The sequence below is a fragment of the Micropterus dolomieu genome, linkage group LG08 (assembly GCF_021292245.1).
Source record: "Micropterus dolomieu isolate WLL.071019.BEF.003 ecotype Adirondacks linkage group LG08, ASM2129224v1, whole genome shotgun sequence".
Lineage (NCBI taxonomy): Eukaryota > Metazoa > Chordata > Actinopteri > Centrarchiformes > Centrarchidae > Micropterus > Micropterus dolomieu.
In genome coordinates, this window is record NC_060157.1 from 14,043,754 (window position 1) to 14,070,171 (window position 26,418).

Consider the following 26,418-nt stretch of genomic DNA (forward strand, 5'->3'; position numbering starts at 1 on the left):
CGGCCTGAGCCCTGCAGCCAGAGAAACCAGCTGTGAAACTGACAGGTTTGTCTTCTGCACTCACCTACACTCTTTCTTCCCCTGCACACACACACACGCACTGATACATACACATGCAACCACATAGACATAATGAGGCACACATGCAGACACAGTTTCATGGCCTGAGGTTTAAGTACACATGCACACACAAGCCCCCCCACCCCCACATCCACACATATCCACAGACCATCACACAAGCTGCAGGCAGTCTCTCTCATGCCAGCTACAAACACAGTGCAAAAGGAATATGCTTACAGAGCTCCAATATATAGTGGCTACTCATAACCTGAACACATTTTTACAATTTGATGAAATTCAGCAAAGATATTGAATATCCAAGTGACCTTCTTTTCTCCTCGTTTAACCACTGGATCATGGCACATGTTCAACCACGTTGTTTAACTGAGCTGTGAATAAGTCAGGTATTTAATGTCTTTCAAAGACATCAGTTACGAGATAAATTAGACGTCAGTGCCTCTTACTCAAGAAAACAGCTAACATCAACAAAACAGGGAAAGGCAATCCAATTATAATCTAAGCAGTTTAAGGTGATATGTGTGAAAATACAGTTACAGTTAATACAAAAAACTTGTTTCTAATCTGTTTCCAAACATCTACTGCAAACATTTATTTTTACATGCACATTAATTATTTAAAAAAACATTTTGTGATTTATCATATTGTATTATTCATGCAAATAAACCAAATATCATTTAGAACACAGAGGAAAATGCAATATATAATGTATTTCCTCTTGGTTTTAGTAACATTAGTAAGTCCAATACATCTTTTGCACATTTTATTTTCCATGTTCCCTGAGAGTTCAGGTAATGTTTAATTAGAAATTGAACCTAATAAACAGGTCCGATCCTCATATACATTCACAAGGATTTGCATGATCCAACACGACTTCATTCTCCCATGTGAATGCGTGCACCTTGCAGAATACACATGTAGGCTTGCATGCAGGTATTGTAGCACATACATGTACATGTGTATTCTGTATCATGTAGGTCAATGAGGACCCGTGACATTGCCACAAGCATCTGAACTCGTGGTCCGTCCAGGAAAAGCTGATGAGATACCCTCAGGAGATGCTGCCTTCTATGCCACCTTCCCCCACACCAAACGCACACCTAGCGTGCACACAAACCCTCACACACACCCTCACACACACACACACACACACACACACACACACACACACACACACACACACACAGACTTTGACACACAGTAGTGAAGGATGCCATGTGTATCCAGGTGTCTGGCCGTGCTGTAGCACCCTTCAGGTGTCACAACGACAGAAATCAGTGTTCTGACCAGAAAGTCTGCAGGCAGCATGCGTGTGTTACCGTGCCACATTTGTGTACACAAATGTGTGTGTATGTGTGTGTGTGTTGGCGCATCTGTGCACACATATATGCATGTGTGCTTGTGTGTGTACTTGTGGTGGCTTATTCCTAGAGGGTGGGGGTGAGAAAAACAAGTGAGAAAAACAGCAAAACAAGTTAAGAGACAATGAAGAAAGCAACAGTGGCACCTGTTTCCACCGGTGTGGAGGGTGAACAATCCGCCTGAGAAACCACACTGCCTGGTCCTTTGATGTTCTCTGCCACTAATGAAGCCATTGATAATTTTATCTCTAGATATTTTAGTCCCAACAGCATGCACTATATCACCTTTATCTCTCCTTCTAACCCTCCATAAACATGCTCCCTTCCAAACACACATGCACACTTTCTTTTTTTTTTGGGTTCAGTTATGTGGCCAGATGTCCAAGTTGACATAGCGCTTAAGGCGTTTGACTGGATGAAACAGTGCATTGGCTGCGGGTAAAGAGGGATTAAAACAGGGCCCGAGGCACTTGTGTTATATTGAAAACATCCTGGGCTGCTTTGTATGGAGATTTGCATACATTGGGGTCTGTGCGGCGATGGCCCATCTGCTGAAGTGCATTGTCCCCAAACAACAAAGTGTGTTTAAATATTTCACATCTCCATCTTCTGGGACATAGGTACACAGAAAAGAGTGGAGAGTGAGTGAGAGAAATAGAGGGCAACAGGGGGGGGGGGGCTTAAAAAAAACAACAAAAAAAGGAACGAGAAGATTGGCACAGCTTTGAATTTGAACTGCTCCCAAATGTGCCTCAGTCAGAGCCACAGTAAATAACACTATTGCCGGCCAGGATCTGGGAAAATGAGGAGAATCTAAATATAATATGCTGTAAATCTGAATTCTGGTGGAAAACATAGTTGTCTGAATACAGAAATGGAGATGTGAAATGTATGTTTTGTGCTATGATTATGCTCGGGAATGTTCAGCTAAATATGAAAACAGGTTTGAATAGCACACATGCAGCTTAAATTTTGTTTACATTTGACTGTTGAAACTTTGAACACATGCAACTCTGTAGTTAATACTAATATTGATAGATTTTTTTTAGCCAGCTTGCAGTGTCAAATTAACTATGAAAGTTACTGACTATGTTGATTAAAAAAACCCCAAAAAACTGGCAAATATCCATAGCAGACAGTTTGTTACAGACTGGTCTAGTATTAAGTTATCATCCCTTTAGCCCAAACTCTCTTTATTGTATTAATGCCATAACTCTGGATTTCTGTGACATTTAATGGCACTGTAAAATTAGATAATTACTGTAATATATCTGTGTACTCATGCCCGTTTCCGAGGTCAGAAACATAAAAATTAATAAGGAACAAGTGGGAGAAAGGGGACAGAGTAGAGAGATTAATTGAGAGTGTGTGTGTGTGTGTGTGTGTGTGCGTGTGCAAGAGTGGGTTAAGTGACAAAGATGGCAAAAGTTAGTTTTATTAATACAAAGAGAACACAGTCCGAAGTTACTTTGACATCCAGTGTTGATGTATCCTCTCTCGATACCCCTGCATTTTTATTTTCACTCTCCTCTCCCCGTGTGTCTTCCACCAAAACACACATCAAATGAAAAACATGCTCAGGGCAGTCGATGGTGGATGGAACAGTAAGGTGATTTAACGACGGGACGGTTTGTGTGTAGGCTGGACAGCCTGGTGCAGCCTCCGTCTTCACAACCCGCACACACAAGCCCATGCGCACATTTACACGTACGCACACACACAGACAGACACACGCACTGACACCAAATATCTGAAAAAACAGCCAAGATGGACGGGAGGAACATGTTGCCTGCACGGGGGAGGATTTTGGAAAGAAGAGCGTGGTCAATCTGTTTGTTTCTCTGCCACATCCAAGAAGAGTGATAATTTCATTTTTCTTTCATTATTTTCTCCCTTTTATTGTACTCCTAATGTCAGATTTTGAAAGCTGCTGAGGTTTATATTTAAGAAAAGAGCATATCAGACAATGGTTTTTATTTATTTAACAACAAAATGTCAAGCGTTCTGTCTCTTCTTGTTCCCTGGAAGTGAGACATCAAAACCGCAAATACAGACAGCCCCATTGCTACCTGAACCTCGTCCCTCTTAATGCCATGTCTCGCTGCATCTCCCTCTGTCTAATCATATCTCATAAGCCAGTTCATTTATGCAAACCCTTTAGTCGTAGAAGGTCACGATTGGAGAGTCTGTGAAAAAGTATAACAGACACACATTAACCCCCATTTAATCAGGATTACAGAGAACAACCAAGCATTATTAAACACACATCACAGAGCATGGCAGCAGTAGGGAAATATGGGGCACACACATACACACACAAACACAAATCCAGCACAATCAATCTAATGGTGTGCATTAGTTAACTGCCAAATGTTGGGCTTTTTATGGCAGGATCACCCATCCCTTGAAAAGATAAATACGGTGCACAGATCCCAGTAATTACAGCAATCCCCTTACAGCACACAGAGACCGTCCTCACCCACCAGCCTCTCTGTAGTACTGTCGCCCTGTAGATTAAGTCATTTAGGACAGTTTTAGGGCACAGGGGTGACTGGCAGAAGAGCTGGATGGAGAGGAGACAAAAGGATAGACAGGGATCGCGTTAATGTGTTTTGTCTTGACAGTATTTTGGGGGAGGGGTTTTGCTTTGCCAAACGTTTAGACACGGCAGATAAAATTAAGAGATGAGGACACATGCACATTGACTCACTTATGATGGACTGTATGTAGCACATTGGCGTTCTGTTAACTTTCTGTGAGGTTATACCAAGTATTATATAATCTTCCAACTAATGAATGAGTGAATGAATTGGAACTTCACTCATCAGTCAAAACATAAAGTAAAAGTTCATGGCCTTTGTGTGGATAATATCAAATAAATGTGCAACTAGAAGACTGCACTCAGTAGAGTGGAGATCTCCGCCAGTGTCTCTGGGGGCATGTGGGTAGGGAACGTGGCAGTCTGTGAGTGTATGCGTGAGAGTAGTGGATTGAAGGGGATAAAGTTTTTTAGTATAGTATTGTGTCTGACTTTTCTTCTATAGATGTGTGCAAAGTTTTTAAAAGTGTTTTTGTATAGTATAGTTTTCTTTAAGATGCATAGAATGGTGTAATGGTATTGTAACTGAGCATCCTGGGTTCACCCAACTGTTTAAACTTAACAAGGAAACAACAACAATAACTGGACGATAAGTCCAGCACCAAAATGTGGCCTGTAACAGACTGGGTAAGCCTTATTTTTAACTAGCCAATTTCCAGAATTGCATTTTACACATCTTAAAATGGCGAACACTGCTGAAAAAGACATTTTCAAAAATGTACACTACAACCACAAGAAGTCCTTGAGCATATAGCCATACATGTGCCCAACATTTTTTAGGCTGATGGGTACAGTAGTATAAGAAATTAGCTACGGACAGAAACACACGTTCACACACAACCAAACACATGATCATAATAATATCATTATGTAAATGGGGTGGAAAACAATTGTGATTATATGCACAATATAATACAACCGAATATGATAGATATGCAATAAACAAGAAGTGTATAATGTAAAAATTTTGTTGAGACTGTTATCAGCTTTCTGATTAATAAAAAAAAATTAATTAGAGCCATAGTTTGTGGACTTTATGCATTAAAACACAATGCAATGCAATGATATGGTGTTTCTGTCAGTATGTCCGAAATAAAGAGACCTTACAACAAAATACAATGCAATTCAATACATCAATGTTGACTCAACACCTCACTGACATAGACTGAAAACATTTCCCATGTTTAGGTTTGGATTGTGGTGCATTTAGCTGTAAAAATATTTTTAAAGGTGCTACATGGAGTTTCTTTGTAAACAATGTTCACATTCAGTGTTACTCACCAAAACGCATTGTGTGTATACTTGAAGCCTAACACACGTCGAATGCATTTCTTTCCTCTGAGTATTTTAAGGCATACTTTATTTACATTCATGTTTGCTAGCTTGCAGTCTTTTTCTTCACTGCCTTTGCAATGCTTCTTTGTGCGTTACCGCCTGCAGCTGTCGATCAGCAGAAAACCGAAAGTGATGGCTGGAATGTGTTTTCCATTGGTTGCCGACTGTATTGCTATTACTATTACTATATACTATTGATAAAAACAAAACAGCGATCCACTCATAAAAAAATTGCTTCATAGCATCCCTAGTGGCCGAAAACTCCATGCAGTACCTTTCCACTAAATGTTTTACAGCTTCACGTGTCTACTTCTTGCATGCAATGAAATCCCAATACTGTCAAATAAAAAGAGTCTACTGTCTTCATAACTGTTTCTCTCTCAAAAAACTTGCTTTAGAAATGTTGATACATTTTTTTCTGGTATAGATCACTGTGTGTGTGTGTATAAAGGGCAGTAATGGGTTCAGTTTAGAAAAGGGAACCGAGTAAAGCCTTCAGGCCACAGGGCGATTGATGTCCAGCGGGTGGCTTAGGAATACTAACTCACACTGCTCTCTGACTGCATCTAAAACTCTCATTAGTTTAAGTGTGTGAGAGTTCTCTGCCTCTGCACCCTTCAGACCACACAGAGAGGCAGAGGGCCAAAACCTACTCAGATGGCTTTCACTGCAGGGGAGGCATCCAAGGAGGTGAACGTGCATGTCTGCAAGCATGCAAACTTTCACACAAAAACACATTTTTACACACACAATTGTCTCTCGGCCCTACGGTATTTCTTTCTCTATTTTTCTTGCAGCCTGCATGTACATAACCGTGAGCATGCAGCTTAACAGCAGGGGCCTAATGAGGTCTGAATTATGAGCGGTAAACATTTGTATGGACAGATGTGGATTAATGTTCATCTTTTCTTCAAGCCAGAGATTAAACCTGGATTCGTTTTTTTTCTTTCCATTTGATTACAGAGAGATGGAAATGAAGGCAGGAGGTAAATGAGACACAGTGGGAAAGAGAGACAAAGGAAGAAAATAGAGTGATTGTGTCTCTTACTTATGGGGAAGTTGCCAGAAGAAGCCAGACAGTGAAAGTGGAAGGAACAAAGACAAAAAAGTAGCTGGATCGGATGGAAGGGGAGGCAGAGGGAACCGTCAGATGCTCCTCATTCCTGTTGTGGGTTGCCGAAGTGAAGGAGGAGAAATTTGAGTCATGGGGACGGAATCAGAAATGTCAACAGATTGAGTCAGAGCAGAGCTGAGACCGTCTGGAAGGAGAGAGTATCAACACTGACTGAGGGGCACGCAAGATTTTGGGACCGTCACTGGGCTAATGGAAAAATTATTGGACATTATGTGTGTGCATGTGTGGATGTGTGTGTACGTGTTGCATGGGGGAGGATGTGGATTGGCTTAGTCTGCTGTCTATAATGAATGGTTAATGTTAGTCGGGGAAAAAATGAATACGGTCACCATCTGCTCGATCTAAGTCTGCGTTCTGTGCATGCGTGTGTCCACATTTGTGTGTATGACGATCATACAGACACACACAGACACACACGCACACACACACACACACACACACACAATGTGCTCTTGGAGAGGGATTTGGAAATATGGAATGGAAGAAAAGGGAGGGAGGAAGAAACAGAGAAGGAAACAGATAACAGTAGAGAGATGTGCGAGAAAAACCTGCACAAAACCAGAGAAAGAGACAATGAATGTGACAGAAAAAGAGAGAAAAAGTGATATTCTTGTGGGCAATATCATACTTGTTTAGATGTAACAGAGATGCAGATACAGGTGAGCACAAATAGGGCAAATAAGTCATGAATTCTGTCAGGATTCACAAGCACATGTAGCCTGTGGCTGCAAACACATACTGTCTTAACACACACATACACCAAAAATATTCACAAAGCACTATAAAGGAATAGAACGTGTTTTTTTCTAAAACTGTACAGGAAATTGACTTTGACCATGCACAGATGGTCAAAGTATAAAATTTTTTTACTTGATTAAAATTAGTAATACCACCATGTAAAAATACAAAAATACTCCATTACAAGTAAAAATTATTTAAGTAAAAGTACAGATATATTGTCAGTAAAATTTACTTACGGTAAGTGTTAAAGTAAAAGTACTTATTATGCAGAATGGCTTCTGTATTTATAATATTGGATTGTCATTATTTATGCATGCATGTCTAAAGACAATTATAATGTTGTTGCTGGTTGACATGCAGTCAATTCTTAAAACTGTCTGTGTTATCGCTAGTTTAATCTACATCATTTTGTCATATTTAATTAAGTGGTTGCATGTTTTTTTTATGTTTAATACAGTTGTCAAAAGAATGTAGTGCAGAAGAAGTGCAATATTTTCTTTTGACATGTTGTGAGGTAGAAGTATAAGTAGCATATAATGGAAATAATAATTAGTAAAGTATCCTTAAATTGTAATTCAGTAATAATTACCTCCCACCAATGCAAATACAATGTAAAGACTTACAGAGCACATTTTTAGTCTTTGTTATTCAAAATGCTCATGTTCCGAAGTTGAGTCCCATATACTGAATAACTGCCAGGAGTTCGGTGTGAAATTAAAAAGTAAGTGTTAGAGTTATGTAAGATCCAATAAATAGTTTTGAAGGGATAGGTAGGCATGATATTTATGATGTTATAGAAAGTGTAGTTTAAATGTTACGATCAAAAATTTAGGACCTCTATACAGCTATCTATTACTAGACTACCCTTTGAATACACAGTAACAGTATTTAAAGCTTTAGGGGGATTACAAGTCTTGAGGACACTGGAACAGTATCATCCCCGGCTGTGCTCACACATAAACACACACACACTCTCTCGCCCACTCCCACACCAACACAGAACAAATGCATGTCCGTTCATTTTTCTTTTCTGTGAACACGTCACATTTGTCTCCAAAGTTTAAAAAACTGGAGAAAAAAACCTACAGTTTTCATGTATCATTATGCTATTGGGTAGCCATGACAGAGAGGAGCTGCAGCACAGATAAAACATTTGTGATACATCTCTGAACACTGGGTTGATAAGTAAATACAGCCTACATTGATAATCCTCATGTCACTATGCGGTCTGTATTATGCAGAGTTGCATGCACAAACACACGTACACAATCACACGCACACACACACAAACACACACACACACACACACACACACACACACACTGCCAGGTTGTGATTAAATTCTCTGTGGCCTATGATCCGCCTCTAAATCTTTGCAATTTTCATTTTATGCAGCTTTAATATGGATCATAGTTGCTCTCTGAGTGCCCCATCTCCTAATCTGGAGCAATCTGAGCTGAGCCTGGCTTGGCCAACAGCTGACGCTAAGTCAACCAGTCACACTCAACCAGCCAGCAAGTCAGCCACAAAGCCTCTGTGCAGTTGGTAGGCCCAAAATGCCATGAGATTGGAGAAGGTGGAAATATTTTTTGAGGACTTTTTATGAAATAGTTTGGCAGATTTGTAACAACTGAATTAATTTGTGTATTGTTAACAGAAACAACTAAGCTGAGAAGGGTGTCTGACAGCAAATAAAGGAAAAAACAATGCATCTACCATGTTGTCAATTTTGCAGAAAAGGAAGATTTTAGTGAAAAAATGCCACTCACAGTGTTGCTGCTGATGACAAATACTGTACATGTGCATAGACATAAATCTTGATCTGGTTATGATCCGATGGGCCTGGTTGAGTGCTTGTGCAGAGGTTGAAAGAGGCAGAGGGAGGGGCTGAAGGAGACGTTTGTTGAGGTCGCGGAGATGTGGTGTGTTTGGGTTGTACCGTGTTAGGGCATATTAAAGACACACACACACATACAGTAGATTTTCACATGATATTCAGTACATACAAACACATTAACACGCACACACACGCACACAAAAGATGACCCTGTTTTTCAGAGCAATGGGGAGGGGGGGGGGCATAAGAGGATTAAGTCATTAAGGGTGCACTGTTAAAAAATGTATATTAATATTGTAATGCTTACATCCAGGAATTCCAAACCCACTCTCTTAGATATGCATTCATTGTATTTCCTGTATAGTTTAGTAGCAGACGTAGGAATTTGCTTGTTGGTGTCTTGTTTCTCTCAATCTACATTAAATTGTCATGTCAAAATACCAACGAGTATCCAGCTGAAGTGTTGGACCAGGAGCTGGCACCCTGCTGGGCCTCATGTAAATAATACTGCTGCTGATACAAACTGAGCAAAGCTAATGCTGGGCTTAACTCTCTCTGGCTCACACACACACACACACACACACACACACACACACACACACAGTAGCATGTGCGCATTACATTGCAAGTTTGCTTTGCTTCGTAACTAACTGTAGATGAATCCATCTAGTTGTGATGATTATTTCTTCCGATGATTACTGTTACTGGTGTTTATGAGGAACAGAGAGTGAAAATGTAAGAGGGAGAGTGAACATCAGGGGAAGGGGGTCACCCCACCACCTCAGCCTGCCTAATCCTCCCAGTGGCAGACGGCAAGGCCGGTTAGATATCAGGAAACCCTTATGGACATATTAGAGAGCAGTGCTTTTACACCTTGGTGGCCACATTTGTTATTTAGGTAAGTATGGTAGGTATAATGAATGACTGTTATAGAAAAAATGTTATGCTTTTTAAATTACATAATGTATGTTGCATATAGCGTGTACAGTAAATGTTTAGGTGGCTCTCATGCCCATTCTATATTGAAAATAGTTAACACTGCAGACATGTAATTACATACATTTTCAGTTGAACTCAAAAACCTCCTCTGATAGGTCAGTAACTGCGTTGCTTTCATCTTTTGTGCATTGTTCATGACACAGTTTATCCTCATGACATTTGCTTGTCCATAATCTGTCTATTATCTGTCTAGGGATGTTCCTCCGACTAATCCATCTTTGCTAACATCCAGTTTCACATTAAAATGTTAAAGGTCCCCCCACACCAAACACAACCCATCCTGACAGCCAACCGTCTAAACCCCATACTCTCTCTTCAACCTGTGCATCTGTGGTGGCAAAACCTTAAAAGATGAGTCTGGTGAAATTCTATAACAATGAATTTATCCTGAGTATCCCCTGTGTAGCCAAAGGATGTGCAATAGATCTACAATTGTCAAAAAAAAAACTCTTTTCATGAAATGTGATGACAATAAGAAAATAGAGAATATTGCCAGCCTCATCCTTTAAAACACTAAACACACTAATCCTGGTTTTTGTATGTTTCTGTCAAAAAATTGGCCACACATTGTGCACCATCTGGGAAAATATGTATATTAGATCACTTATTACTCAAGAACAATATGAAAAATGGCACAAACATGTCCTGTAATAAACTATGCAATACAGTGCTTTGTGGCATACCAGCGGTATGGTTTTAATGTCCCTCTCTGTGCTGAGACATTAAGGCCGCTGTCTCCCTGTCAGGAAGTGGACAAGTGCAGGTTCACCACAGTGAGCATGATTAAATCACACAATAACCTCCTTCCTCTTATCAAATCCTCTTAAGCAGGCTGTATTACATATCTGCCAAACAAAGAAAACTCAATCAGAACAATCAACCAAGCCAGGCCAAGCCCGCCCTACCAGCTTGTCTGATCCCATTGCCGTGATTAAAATGAAAATGGAGCCGGAATATTACCAGAAATCCCATGTTCACCTTATAAGGAAGATCAGAAGTCTGTGTGTGTGTGTGTGTGTGTGCGCGCGTGCGCACAAAAGGGGATAATATAAATGTGTCCTGTGTAATTCCCTAGCTTAAATCACAAAACACTGTTTTTATTGTTTGAAATATTAATAGAAGAAAGATTACGATTGATGGGATTGGATTAGTAATATTTAGCAATTTCCATTCTCAAAAAGTAATAAATGAATGTGTTTGTGAGCAATGTGTTTTGAGGAAAACATGTTTTCATTGTGCTGCACGGCAGCAACCTGTAGGAATATGTGAAAGTCAAAACAACTTCACAAATGTGCTGCTGGATTTTAAATTGTGGTTGTTACAAAATAGGTATAAAGTACTGGTTTTAAAATATTAAATACAAATCAAGTGAACTTTTACATACACATTTCAGAATACCATGTTCCATAGCATAACACAGTGCTTAGGGCTTCAAATAATGATTATTTTCATTACTGATTATTGGCAATCATTTTCTCCACGGAGAACATTGTCTGGTACAATTTGCCACAGCCCAAGGTGATGTTATGTCAAATGTTTTCTCCTAAGTCCAAAACCCAGACTTATTCACTCGTTTACTGTCATGTATGACAAAGAAAAGTACCAGATATTCACCTTTGAGAAGTTGTAACCAGCAGATATTTGGCACTTCTCAAAAAAATTAAGAAAAATATTAGTAGTTTTTAGATTAGATTTGTTTCCATTCATTTCGCAGTTTAAAATCAACTTGCAGACACTTGAAACTTAAAATAGACAATCCATCACATTTTTGTCACCATTATTTTTAGCTACCACCTAGACAATAAAATAACTTGTAAAAAATGTAAATCAAGACCATATCATGTTGATGACTAAATATTAATCTCAAGTAAATTTTAAGCCAATAACAATCTCTGTGTTTTTATTTTTATTTTGTACATGTGATTAGTCATTCACAGTCCGAAACATACAGAACCACATAACATGCAAAGTCACCATTATGGTCCTTTGATAAATTATGCATGTTTTGTGTACAAATCATTTTGTGTGTGTGTGTGTGTGTGTGTGTGTGTGTGTGTGTGTGTTTGTGTGTTAGAGACTCCTGGGCTTCACATTACTGTTGCTCCAATTCACTTCCTGGGATAATCCTTAACACAACAGAGGGAACGGCAGGTGACCTGGACCAACAGAGATACAGTATGGGGCTCCATTAACAAGTACACACACACGCACGCACACACATACACGTATACACATTTTCACACACAGAACCATCCATTCATAAATAATATCAATATGACCCTCCCTTCACCCTTCATTCTTTCCCTCTGCTTTATCTCCACTTCTCTGTCGTAGTTTGCTCTCTTTCCCTCCCCTCCTCAACTCTTAGTGAAACATATTGTTGCGCTGCTGCCTGAGATGACGGTGTGTCATTCATCCAAGGCCCCAAAGTCACCTCCTCCATTAACAGGCACTGTCTAATTAAACCAGTAAATGACAAACACATAGACGCATACACAGGCCGTGCTCTAATGGTCCACTGTAGCAGGAGACTGATGGGCAGCTGTCTCTTGTACATCCTCTGTGCAGATCAACCTTGAGACAGATGACCTGGGGGACGTCTATTGGACCACTGAGATAACACTGGAAGGTTAGCAGAGCATTGATAATGAATGATTTATACACAGTACCCTGGCAGTTAGATTAGTTAATTGATTCATTAATTGAGAACAATATTGTCTTTTAACAAGGTGATGTATTCATTGCCGTGTTGGTATGTCTCACATATGAGTTCATCTCTTTCCAGATATTCATATTAGCAAAACAAAAACAGCGGGCAATACCACGGAAACAAACAAGAGGTGTTTTTCTGTTGTTTGACTCGGGATCAAAAACAATTGGAGAACAATAACTGCTCCGCAGATCATATCCGGCGTTATTATCCTCTTATTTGCATTCTATGAAAGAGGAATAACAAGGTAGTGGAGCTGTGGCTTATCTACAGCTCCTGTATTAACCACTGTGGCATTAGCATTAGCAGACTAAAGGTAAGTCCTTCATGTAGCCTGTAATGCTACATCAAGGGAGGGTGACAAAAATCAAGTCTTTCTTACTGAGAAAGAAAGACAAGAGAAACAGCTTTTTTGTGTAATATTCTTGCTGGAACTCTCTCCACAATGCAGCCTCCTGTTTCTATTTGTTTCTGTCTGTCTTTTACAATCTCTAAAATCATCCACTCTTCTATCATGGTGTCCTGAAGAAACCTTGGGATGAAAAAAAACAAAAAGCTCAAATCCATTTCCATATTAGTATGAAAATGTTAGAATATTTCAGAGGAATTATCCCTTCCACAAAACAGAATAAAACCCCTCTTACTCCTGTTAATCCTTCAAAGACTGTGATATTACCTGATAGGATGTTGTACAGTGTGAATACTATCAACAAGACATGCCGAAAATAATATAAGCAGGTCCCCATTGTGGAGATTAGAGTAAGCACGTCTCTCTCCCAATTTATCTCTTCCCCGAAATGCAGCGCCTCATTTTCTATGTATTTCCCCCTCTCTCCCTCCTCTGCCTTCTTTTCCTTCCTCTGGTTCCAGATTGAATTATCAACTAACTGGAAGCTACTTGTTTCTTTCCCTTTGTCCCACAGCTTATAAAACAAAATGTACAAATTGTGCAGGACAGGGGTTAATGAACTTTAGACAGCTTTATTAATCCCCAGTGGAGAAACTCATTTGCCACCAAGTCATCTCATACAGACAATGAACAATATAGACATTCACAGAGGTAAATAATGAGAGCATAACGGAATGGTTTGAGGGAACATCGTGTATGTAAAAGTGTTCATATGAGATTGGGATACTAGTGGCCAGCAGCCACCACAGACACTATTTTTAAAATAAACACTTTATGGACAAATTAAAATGACATTGATAAAAGGGGGTACAATGGTTCATTTATTAGGGCTTTATCCAAATTGCTTTACAGTTTGCCTCTCATTCACCCATTTACACACTCACACACACCCACACCAATGGCAGCGTGCTACCGTCATGCAAGGCAGTGGCGAGCAATTTGGGGTTCAGCGTCTCACCGAAAGGACACTTTGACGTGAGGACAGGAGAAGCTGGGGATTGAACTGCCAACTTTGTGATTAGTGAACGAGCCGCTCTACCTCCTGGGACACAGCCACCCAGATGGTAGATATTATAAATGCTAAATATCAGCATGTTAGCATTGCCAGTGTGAGCATGCTGCTATGCTGACATTAGCATTTAGCTCACAGCTGCTAGCAATGCTATAAACTCGTCTTGTTAAATTTATTTTGTTTCTATACCATGTCCATCTTATTCTTTGTTCTGTTTCGTTTTTTCTTGTTGATGTTTCAAGTGAAATTCTTCATCAGAGACCCGGGAAGGCTTGCTATGGCCTTATTTGCCCACTAAAGTAATTCACTGATCTAGTTGCATTTTGAGCTATGAAACCTTCTGACCACATTTTCCCACATTGTCATAACCAGAACAGATTATGTACAGCAAGGTAAAGAAAATGAATTGGAAATAATTACCTGCAGGGTGGCTGAGAACACGACTGACTGATGTACACTTAACCTCGCCACAGTGCACCAAAGGAGTGCTAGAGCAAAGTGCTCAGGCTGTTTGTGTGGTAATTGGTCCTAGAGAAAGGAAAATCCCACAGACTGAGCTGCAGGACACTCAAACCCCCTCAAGTCTGGCTCTTTTCTGCTCTATACATATTGAACAGTGGAGTCAGGGGGCTAAGAAGATTATCACAATGGGATGAAGAGGCTGTAAGAGCCTTTGTAGCCTTAGTGTTGTGGTGCACAGTGAAAGTTGCTAATGCACTCTCAAGCCCTTAAACTGCTTGACCTTAAAAGCTATATTTATGAGCTTTTAAAGAAAACGCAGTAAAACAGGGAGGGAATAAAAAAAGTAAACACAAAACATAAAATGGCAAAACAAGGCGCTAACTATTGTAGTCAGTATTAGAGAGAATACAAAAAACGTCAGGTAGAGAATGGGTGTCATCAAGTGTTAATGTCTTATTTTCACTTAAAATGTAAAAATCCTCAGTGCACCTTCCTCACTCAGTGCAGGGTTATTTTGTGTGCATGTGTGATTGTGTGTGTGGTGAGAGCGACTGAAGCATTGACGTGACATGAAGAGTTATTTGGGCTGTAATGAAGCTGCTTAATGAAATCAGTGCCCTTGAAAGTTCTTCATCAATTTTAGCTCCCTTGCTCACTTGCTCGCACTCCACCATTCCAGCCTGTCAGCTAATCCACGTGCGCGACACAATATTAATTAAACACAGCGTATCCTGAAGTACTTAAGTGAAGCGCTATCATTGATAATGAGCAGGTTTAAAGGAGTCACATCCCTCCAAAATTACTTTTTAAACCGGCCTTATTAAGCAGAAAATGAGGCCCAAATCAGCCTACAAGCTCCTCATTAAAAGCCACTGATCCTTGGCCAGGCGCATGTTCCAATGGTTTTAATTAGGCTAACGCAAGATCGTCGGCGACAGGAAGTGCCATTAATCTTGTCTTTTCATTCAGACACAGGGGGGGTGGGGGGACAGCATGTTGCAGCCTGGTGCCTCAAATGCCACAACGGGATGAGAATTAGAAAATCGAGTGACATACTTTGAATTGTTCTTCATTTGTGTAGACTCAGACAGAAGCGAGGGGAAAATATATTTTACAATTCCCCTTTGTTACAACCTTTAGTAACACTTGATAATAACAAGACAGTCTGGCTAAGTGCAATGTTAGTTACACACACACACACACACACACACACACACACACACACACAAACAGGATGAAATGTGTCTTCATTTTCCCTGTGTGTGTATGAGTTGCACTCAGGGTAGAGGATGGTCCCGTCCCTGCCTGTCACACCTTCTCCGCATGGAGGATTATGGATGGCCAATTACATCGCTTTTGTCATTAATTAATGAGGATAACGAGCTCCCCCTGCTCCCCACAAAACCATGGTGCTCCTCAGCTGGTACTGAACAAGGCGATGGGTGCTTGGCCATGTGTGTGTGTGTGTGTGTGTGTGTGTGTGTGCATGTGTGTTTACAAGAGAGACAGCAAGGGAGAAAGAGATACAGAGAGTAGTCTATGTGAGTGGAGGAGGTTATGGTGTGTACAAAAGGCTGAACACAGATGATTGTAGACCCCAGGGCTTTGCATGTACATTTGTACAGAGAATTGAGGTGTGTGTGTGTTTGTGTGTGTGTGTGTGTGTGTGTGAGTGTGAGTGTTTGCTCACCACCAGTCCTGTATCTGTGGGGCCATTACAGAGATTAGGCAGCGCTACAGTAACGGATGCCCCCGATTGTCAGCTTGTATCCTCTGTCAAGACAACAAGCTAAAAGCGAAGGAGTGAGAGTGACGAGCATGGTGGTAGAAAAGGGGGGAGGGACTGTGCAGGGAGGAAAAACATGGAGGCATGTGAGAAGGAGAAAAGAGGAGGGGGAAAGAGAGGCTTTAACAAAGTGGAAAGGAAATCTTGCAACAAAACTGAGATGTCAGAGAGCTATCTCCACATTGGCCACTCACATAGAGCACCTATGAGAGAGAGGATAAGCCACCGCGGCCCTGATATTCAATAACGGCTCAGACAATTGTCATCCAGTGCTGCCTATCCCTCCTCTATCTTCTCTCCCTCCCACCAGGCCCAATTTGGCCTCTGCCACACTGTCTGAGTCTACCATGCGTGGTGTCAGGTGCCTTGTGGCGATAGGCAAAACGCTTTGCCTGACTGCCATGTTTCAAGGGTTTGCGGCCATATGAGCACATAACACAGGCACACACACAATGCACAAACACACAGACACATACAAACAGACATCTCCTCTCCACCCCCCTTTAGACGTCTGATTAACGAATGAAGGGCCCCGGCCCATCCCGCCGCACTTACAGCAATGTCGCCCCAAATCACATGGCTCCTCGGAACCAACTGACTCACCCGCTCATCGCTTCCGACAAGGCGGGACTGGGAGGAACGACAGAGTGTGATGTCATAGTGGAGCAGAGAAGTTGTGGGGGTGGGGTGGGGGGTGGGGGGGGTCCTTACAGTGCCACCGCCGGCACAAAAACACAGAGGCGCCAGCACCTTTTCTTTTCCACCACGTCCTACACTCTCTTCCTACCACCCCAAACACTGATGAGCCACCACATACACACATGCACACTCTCACTTGTTTAGCCCTATTGTTGATCTCACCTTCTCACCCTTTCCCCGCATTATGAACCTGCCCAAGACAACCAACTCTTCTATGTCACTTGGCCTCTAAAGCTACAACTATGCTTCTGTGAGCACATTTTAATAACAAAATGTCTAATGTTTTATAAACCCCCATTTGTCCCCCGCTGTAAGCATAATCAGAGTTGAAGTATGTTCATTTTCCTTCAAGGCCCCTGTTGTGAGTACAGTCTTGTGTGTGTGGGGCGATGTGTGTGAGATGGAGAGCCACAATGTGCATCAGACACATGAACTTGCACATCGAGAGAACTTAATTAGAGAAAACAGCGCTGTCAGATGCATTAGGCAGAGGTATGCACTTAAGGGCATATGGTTTTAGTACTATACCATCGGGTTACAGAAAAGCACACAAACATACCTCAAAGCTCCGAGCCATGCTAATGAAATCACTCGCTTTCTATCCCGCTGAGAGCAAACACAAATGTTTACAGACATTACACAGTCTGCCCGTACTCCTGCACCACACTGGGCTGTCATGAGAGTGGTAGTGCACAGACTGTAGTGCTGTGTGTTTATCTGCATAAAGACACTGTCAACATAGACAGTAGGTAAGAATAAGCAGTAAGATGTTCATTTATAACAATTCTTTGTTTTCATCCATATCCTATTTAGTCTGGATTTGAGTTTATAATATTATATTAACACCATAGTAACTCTGCAATCCTCTTAGCCTTTATGAGCAGTGTATAATGGAAGAAATGTTTTATCACACACCATAATGTAATTGAAGCATTTATTATTTTATTTGTCAACAAGTATAACTCCTTCTGTGGGCACCCATAACTGGAGATTGGTGTATGAAAGATGATGAATGACAATACAATAATCACACTTATAATGATGTAAAATATGTCTTCACAGGCGAAGTCATAATTGCTGACAAATACTGTACAGTAATCTTGCTCACTAATGTCCTTATATTTGCACAGAACTGCATGTGCTGTGTTGGAAACCATTTATTGATATTTTCTTTCAACAGTTTGAACTACATGGATTATTTAGTATTTTATAAAACCTTCCATGGAACAAACTGCAGCAACAATGTGATTATAACATGGCATTATAATTGAAGGTGAAATTACGCTGATGCTAGAGAAAATGGGTCCTGTTGCAACAATTCAATTAGATGCCACAGAGATTTTCATTGAATATTTTAACTGAGCATAAATGTCTTTTTCTGTAAATTGTATTGTGTTTTTTGTTTTGTTTTTCAATCTTAATCTTTAAAACATTTTTTTTATTATTGCAGCCGTTTCAAATTTTACAGACAGGCTCACGTAGTGGTTTTGTTTTTTACATCTTGACACAAATGGCAGACTTTCTACAGGGGCATGCCCAGGGCATAGTGAGGCATTGATCTGTTTGCTGTGTTTCTTCGACAAATTAAAGTGTTTGTAAAAGTGTAATTGCATGGCTATAAATCCTCTTACATGTTTGTCTTAGTGTTTATTTTACTGTATATTATATTTTTGCTTGGGATAAAAACAATGAATTGAGTTTCTGACCAGTTTCATTTATCAAAACATCAAATTATATCATTTTAAAATATTGCACTAGAAATGCAAATGCAAGAGGACACACACTTTTTTTTTTCATTCAAATTCAAATTAGAATACAATTTCCAAAGTACCTCTTTCTACCATTAAATCAACGCACATTACACAGAGTAACATAAATACACTAGGGACCAGGCATGCTTGACCACTCCTTTAATCATATTGTTTTAATACTCTGCAGGTGTTCATCTAGGAAAAGGCAAACATACACAAACAAAATGTAGTGTACAGATCCTTAAACTACAGAATCATCTCATTACAGGGAAAGATGAAAATAATTGGTGATTTTATGTACACACGATCCATTGCTGGTAGGCTAAAGGGCCAGGAAACACCTCCATGTGACCAGCAAAATCACAAATCAACTTAATATATAGATGTAGCCTACATGCCAAATGACACACTGCCACCATGCACACTGATGGCCATTAAGATAATAAGGTGACACAATAAAACATTATATTTCAGCAGTTTGACATTAGAGGCCTATAGGGAGGGAAAGTGACCACCCAACCGTCCGTGCAAAAAGGCAACCATCTCATTTATGGCAATTAGGCTGTACGGAGCCTGATGGAGCGCAGGGCCCGAGTCTTCACATCATCGGCAGCATTTGTCACATTTCATTCCCGTTGCCCTGACTGTCTCGTGGGGCCTCAGACAAGACATGTGTCATCAGAGGGCCAATTTAAGATGCCATGGGTGGCCTGTTGTTGTGACATGCAGCTAAATTGTAAAAGAGAGACTGGGGTGGATCACTTAGTCACTTTATGACTAGCAAAAAATAGACTGGACTGATCTAATGTATTCTTAACCATATGGCTTAATTTGTGTAGAACAAAGAGGAATCCAAATTATTGCATGCATGCTGATAAAGGAAGAGCACTTGTGGGATTAAAAGTAATTTCTTTTGGGCTTATTTACTGGCCTGTCAAAAAAACAACAATGTAGGTAATAGACTTATTATCCCAAAAAAAGAGCAGCTATATAGAACCAATATCAGTGTTCCAGTCAATATAAAACATAATATGGTAGGTAACAAGGTAGATCAAGAAAGTGCCAGTTTCCAGGTGAAGGTGCCTGCTGTCAGACAAATAAATACAATCAGAGACACAAAAACACACACTTCTATAAATATCACTACACTATCTATAACCACTTGAAACTATTTGTTTTTCATATTCATTTTCTAAATCCATCCACTCACAAGACAAAACCCGCTAAAGCAAACTGGCCCTGCAACGTTCACCGAATTAAGTCGAGCAGGGAGACAGGAGCTGAAATCGTGTTAATAGCTAGAGTATAAGAGCCCGCCAAGAAAGCCTGCAATCACCCAAATACCCAGAGACAGGTCATGGGTGCCCCAGGCGGCTCTTGCACCCTTCCCCTCAGCGCCACCGACCCTATACTACGTGCCAAACAGGCCCCACCAGCCCCTCTAAGCTCGCAGAGACCGAGCTCTCCATGTCAGAGGCTTTTCATGCAAGAAAAGAAAGTTGCCAACTCATTTTAGGAGTGCCACTCAGAGGGGAGAACTAGAAATCATTTTAGCAGCATGAGAGGCGCCTGTTTGATTTTCAGATTTTGTTCGCGTTTGTCCACAATACGGCTAATTTAAAACTTAAACTGCCAAAACCAAAACATATAACGTCCACAACATTATAATAAGCGAAAGGAAATGTGTTTAAAATGATAATTTTAGATGTGGAACTCCCCACATGTCGTAGGCCTCTGCAATTGGGCTGGCATTTGTGGCATAGTGTAGCCTATATGTTATTAGATGTGTGCTTAATGTGAAAATGGCTTAAAGCGTGGAAATGGTTGTTGAAATGAAGCAAACCGGATCCAAGCATACATATGTGTTTTAATTATAAAGACATATAAACAATATATGAAATCCATATTGCAACACAACCAAAAATGCGTCTTCAGTGTGAAGGCTGTAGTTCTACAACCGTCAGTAAAGCCGGGCTTGGAGCAAGTGATTTTCCACAGTTGTACAATACAATCATGTGAGATGTGCAATAACTTAAAATTAAAAAAAACAAACATCTCAACACATCGGCAAATCAGCAAATATATCAGCCAACATCACACATTTTTCCCACATAGCATTAGTACAGTAAGTCTAGGGAAGTCCTTTCATTGATGCTGTATCGAGATTAGGTCGCATTTCTACTTTTCATGTTGTCGTTGTTGTTAAATGTTGCATAGATTACAAATAAGAGCTGATAACTAAAATTGTACCTAAACTCATTATTTGGACATGGCCTGCAGTGCCTGCGAGCGACAAAGTCTTCATCGTTTTAAGAAGGCCTTAACTGTTTATTTCCTATGTAGCGTTTGTTAAATCTGGATGAAACATTGCAGTATAATTACTTAACCATACTTTAAGATTATGCATCAGACTAAACTTGTTTTTTTTCCACAGAATGATTTTAAAATAACTAGAGTGGGAGAGAGAGAGAGAGAGACCGACATGGGTGCATTAAAGGTAAAAGTTCAGGAAAAGAGAATGAAACCAGATCAAGGCTTGTCGCTACAGTGTTTGAAGATACTCGACGGTGTCCCGGAATAAGTAGTGCACTTCTCGGCACAGGTGGCGAGTGCAGAGCCCGAGAATGGGTAGACAGCAGCCTGTCCAAAGGGCGCCAGGGCGGTGGGGATTGGTGAAGTTATGGTCTGTCCCTGGTTCAGATACGCCACCAGCCGCCTCATCTCCTCCAGAGCCTGAGCCTGCATGAGGATATAGTTCTTGGCCAAGAGGAGAGTGGCTATTTTGGAGAGTTTTCTCACCGAGGGGCTGTGGGCGTAGGGGATAACAGAGCGCAGGCCGTCCAGGGCGTCGTTCAGATCATGCATCCTTCTCCTCTCCCGGGCGTTGATGCTGAGCCGCAGGGAGCGCTGCTCTTTGGACTTCTTGCCGAGGGGCCCTCCGGGCTTGTCGTCTCCAAACGACGAGCCTCTCTTTCTGGACTCCAGCGAGTCGAAGCCGTCCTCGTCGTCGCTCGTGTGCTCCCCGCCGCTCTCGTTGGACTTCGCGGTCTGCCCGGAGAGGAAGTCGGTGGCCGGTGTGAGCTGGAACCGGCCGGGACTTCCAGCACCATGGCCAGCGCCAAACCCGAAGGCTGATTGGCCGTAGCGCTGCGTCAGGTCGAGCAGCGCGTCGTTGCTGATGGACTTGAGCAGGTTCTCTTCGCTGACATTCATTTTCTCTTCTAGAGCAGATTCTGACCAGGAAAAGTCTACTCTTCCACGTTTTCCCCCCTCTCTATCCTATCTTTTGTTTTGAAAACTGGAGGCTGTACTCACGTAGTTCTCTCCAAGAGTTGCTGTTTTCTAGGAGTTCCTCTCTTCACCTCACTCCTTCCCTCTGTCAGTGTAGTGACTCTTCAAGAAGGAGTCTGTGGATCTGAAGCTGAGCCTCTACATGCATTCACCTCCTCTGTACACTGCGCTCCCCCCTTGTTGCGCGCATAGCCCACGTTCAACAACACTTCTCTAATTGTGCTCGCTGAGATCGGAGCGCTCGAGTCCCCCTTTCGTACGGTTTCCTCTCGCGCGTTTTTTTTTTCTTGCCCTCCCTCGCCTTGGGCAGATTGTGACTCGCGCTCTGCCCTGCTCGCAAGTTAGTAGGAGCACGAGGCCCGCGGGGATTATCTGGCCGTCCAATCAGGGGGGCGTTTTAATTAACTCGGGAAGAGCGCAAGTCTGCTCCCAATTTCAATCATAACGTGATAATTGCAGCCCATCCCCTACTGTATTGTCCACTATTACATTCCAACCTATTTTAACACGGTTGTTATTGTAGGGCATTTAAATAAACTTGAAAGGGGATATTTAATTATTATTCTTATTCTGCTTTAGAATGGCCACATACGAACAGTGCAAACCTAACGCAGCATTTTCAGACAGGTAGGTGGATAAAAAGCCTTCTCACCTGTCTGTCTAGATCAGAAACACATCAAGTGGGGAGGGGGGGCAGAAGGACACTGAAATAAGGACACAAGGAGGTTTTAACATGTGTACCCAAGTTTCTGTTCTTTCTGATCCAAACTAAAATGTTTGCCGTGACAGTGCCATACATCCTGAGTGTTGTTAGGCTATAGTTTCAGTGGTGCAGACTGCTCTAGACAGATCCCAGACACAATGAGCTCGTAGAGGAAGTGCCCCATGACCGCAATTCACCTTGCACGCTAGCAGAGTCAACAATTGGCACCAAATGCTCAGGGACAAAGTTACGCTCAATCACCTTTGCAGGGGATGTAGCATCTTAAGCTAGCCAGTATGTGATTAGTGAAAGACAAATAGCTTGTTCAAAATGGAAGCTATAAGCTTCTAATACATTTCCAGACAATATCAGGCCGATATGCCTCATGCAGTGATGTCATAAAAAGTGTTAAGACAGCACTCACTACTGAATAAACCACTATGGCATTATTATAGGCATTAATCACACTAAAGACAATGACACACAGGTAAGTGATTACAAATCTATTTTTTGTGTTTGCAAATAAAAGGTCTCCCGAGGCAAAGAAACAGGTGTCCTGACTGTCACGAGCCAACTATGAAACTTCATAGTGAAGGTAAGGCTGCCGCTCAGTGTCCAGTACAGAGTATTACACAGTGACGAGGCTAGCCTACTACAATCTACAGCTCGGCTTTCCCTGTGGCTTACTGCAGGCTCACTTTCCCTCCTTTGTACTCTATAGTCTTCGGGGGAATTGTTTAGGTGATGGCGCCACCATGTGGAAGAAGAGGCTAAATAATAAATATTATGACGCAGTACATATCAAAATGTTTTTTCTGTTGTAGCACTTGTGGTCATTTTGTGGTCTCCCTCCGTTTGTCAAAAACAAATGCGTTTCTGCTTGCTGTTACTTCACTTGGATGTTTGATCTTCGCTGTATAGCATGATGTATGTGCAGAGGTCGACACTAGAAGTCTGTTTCCACTCTCATCTCTGTGCTCACCTAAAATCTGAATTTGAGGCGTATATCCCCAAGCATGATTTTTTGACATCACGGTCAGTTTGGAAGCCAATCATCATCCATCATGCAACTCATACAAGTGTGATTTGGAAAACTGACTTATTAACCTGTTGGTAACTACCAGCTATTTGCCCCTATTTCCAGGAAAGACACCTAAAATTATACCCAAAATGAACCAGGAATAACTCCTCAACCATTAGGCCTAGATGCGTAATTCTGGTCTGAAATAAAAAAAAAAGTTTTGCTATTAAAGAGTAAATGGAGAGGCAAAAATGGAAAATATGATATTTTCAGCCTCACCTGGTAGCTATAAAATGTATATTTTAATAGCAGTATCACCATCAAAACCATCATCCAACAGAACTGTAACTGTAAATTTGATGAAAAGAAACAGTTATTACACAAGTTTTCAAAAATATACCAGGCGAATGTCCATGTTTTGGCCATATTTAGCCTGTTTATATGTTCACGTTTATTGGAAGTTTTCTTCAAAACACTATTTCTGTCCATACAACCACATTTCAAATAACATAAAGCTTCCAAAACATTGAAATACTGACATAAAAACAGTGAAAATTCATCAACATTCCTAAAACCGATTGAACTCCTATGCTTTACAGGCCCATAACTTGAGAACAGCTCACAGAGAGCTTAGAGGGATTGCGCAATAGCCAAAATGGCTGCCGGAATTATTTTTGTCAACAACTGAGCTGTTTTTGGACTGAAAACAGCAAAAACAGCAAAAGTAAGACAGCAGTGTAACTGTATATGTATATTGGTGCGTTTGGTGTTATTATTATCCAGCTAATAACTCTATGAGTTTGTTCTGAGTGAGTTACACAGCTGATCAGAGCTGGAGCTGAGCTTTCTTTAGAGTGGTCGGACTAAGGTGTAGCATGAGATGAGAGATATCTAGAAGGCAATAACTGCAGCCCTGCATAGTGTTCACAGAGCAATTTATGTTGTGATATAAGCTCATTTAGATGCTTGGTGTTTGATGTGTGTTTGGTATGGATAAAATGGTTGGTTTGAGATTCTAGATGAGCCTCTTAGCTTCAAGGAAGTGTGCGGCATACATAGGATGACAAAATACAAGGATCAGACATGGATTTCTCATTTGCATTTAGCACAAAAATCAATCTACCTCCCTGTACTGGGCAGGTCAGGGCCTGGTTACGGTAATTAAACTTTTGTGTGTGTCAACATCATATCAGACACAAATTACAATTCAATCCAGAGGATGTTAAACATGTTTAAAGGAGATTACGTATATATCTAAATAAGTATGCTTTAGTCAGAGTAGGTCTATTTGTAATCAGCGTTATTCTTTGCTAATGTAAAAATTATGTGTTTGACTTTTCTCTTTTTCACATTACATGCACGCTACTGCACCTGTACAGGTTTCCTCATATTCCCTTGAAAACCCTCAAATAAAAGAGTGATTACCAGACTTTTATTAAAACTGACACATACTACTAATTGGATTTTAGCTTATTAACACTTAATTGTTTAGTTGTCTTTGTAATTTGGGTTCAAAGTAATCATTGCCTGAATTGTTTAACTGTCAGAGGCAACACTACCCAAATGTGTATTGATAAATAAAATTGAGTTTTTAAAAAATGTATTTAATACAATTCTATGTGGTTTTGTGTGTCCATCACTGTTGAATGTAGTCTAGCAGTAGGCCAGACCGCAGAAACAAACCAAGCAAGAACATAAAAATGTGGAATATTATATTCAACACAAGATGATTGCTTTCAAAAAGGTTTGAATTCATGCAAACAATAACTGATCAAAACAACCAACAGGAAGTAGAACCACAAAACACAAAAAACATATCTAGTGACTAAGAAAAAAATCATGCTCAAGAACATGATAAAAAATCTTAAAAAACATAAAATTTTATTTTGAAACTGAAATGTTAGTAATAATGTTGCTCCATTAAACAATTCAATAGACCTTTTTCACAGCTGACATTTTGATTTGTCATGATAGTATAAAGCACAGGTCTTACTAATGACATTAAGGAAGGCTCTGTTCTTATTGAAGTGTCCCATTAAGCCACAACGCTGTGACAATGAGCGAGCATGCACGCTACCAGAACCCAATATGTTCTCATCACAGGGCGCCAAATACCAGCCCTTTGCTTTGATAAAGTGTCAGTATTTGACGCACAAAGCCTATCTTTCAGTGTCTATATGAAAGGCCTTCATAAGGCGTGGTTAACATTGTGATATCTTTGCAGTTTGGTTAGTTTAGGCACCAAAACTGCTTTGTTAGGTCTAGGAAAATATCCTGATTTGAGTTGAAATAAGTAGCCTACATTACATTGCACAACTCAGGTATGTAACATTATGTAACTTATGTATGAAACTTTAAACAAGTCAACTTTGACTATACTTCATCGCCTGATGGACTGATGTAACCTATTTGACATTTCTGTCTGTATCTCAGAGCTGTTTTAGGCCAGTGCATTCAAAATGTGATACAAACTAGTTACATGTATCTGT

The 26,418-nt window shown here is 40.7% G+C and overlaps 1 protein-coding gene across 1 annotated transcript; it reads right to left on the bottom strand.

The window, feature by feature from the left end:
* Positions 1 to 20,761: 20,761 nt before the first annotated feature.
* bhlhe23 (basic helix-loop-helix family, member e23) lies at positions 20,762 to 22,542 on the bottom strand. Its single transcript, XM_046055326.1, has one exon. The coding sequence runs from the start codon at positions 22,125 to 22,127 to the stop codon at positions 21,444 to 21,446; it is 684 nt and encodes a 227-aa protein (XP_045911282.1). The 5' UTR covers positions 22,128 to 22,542; the 3' UTR covers positions 20,762 to 21,443.
* Between the last annotated feature and the right edge of the window lie 3,876 nt (positions 22,543 to 26,418).

Excerpts from the sequence above, each read along its gene's own strand:
- bhlhe23 (XM_046055326.1), bottom strand. The coding sequence starts at position 22,127 with ATGAATGTCAGCGAAGAGAACCTGCTCAAGTCCATCAGCAACGACGCG.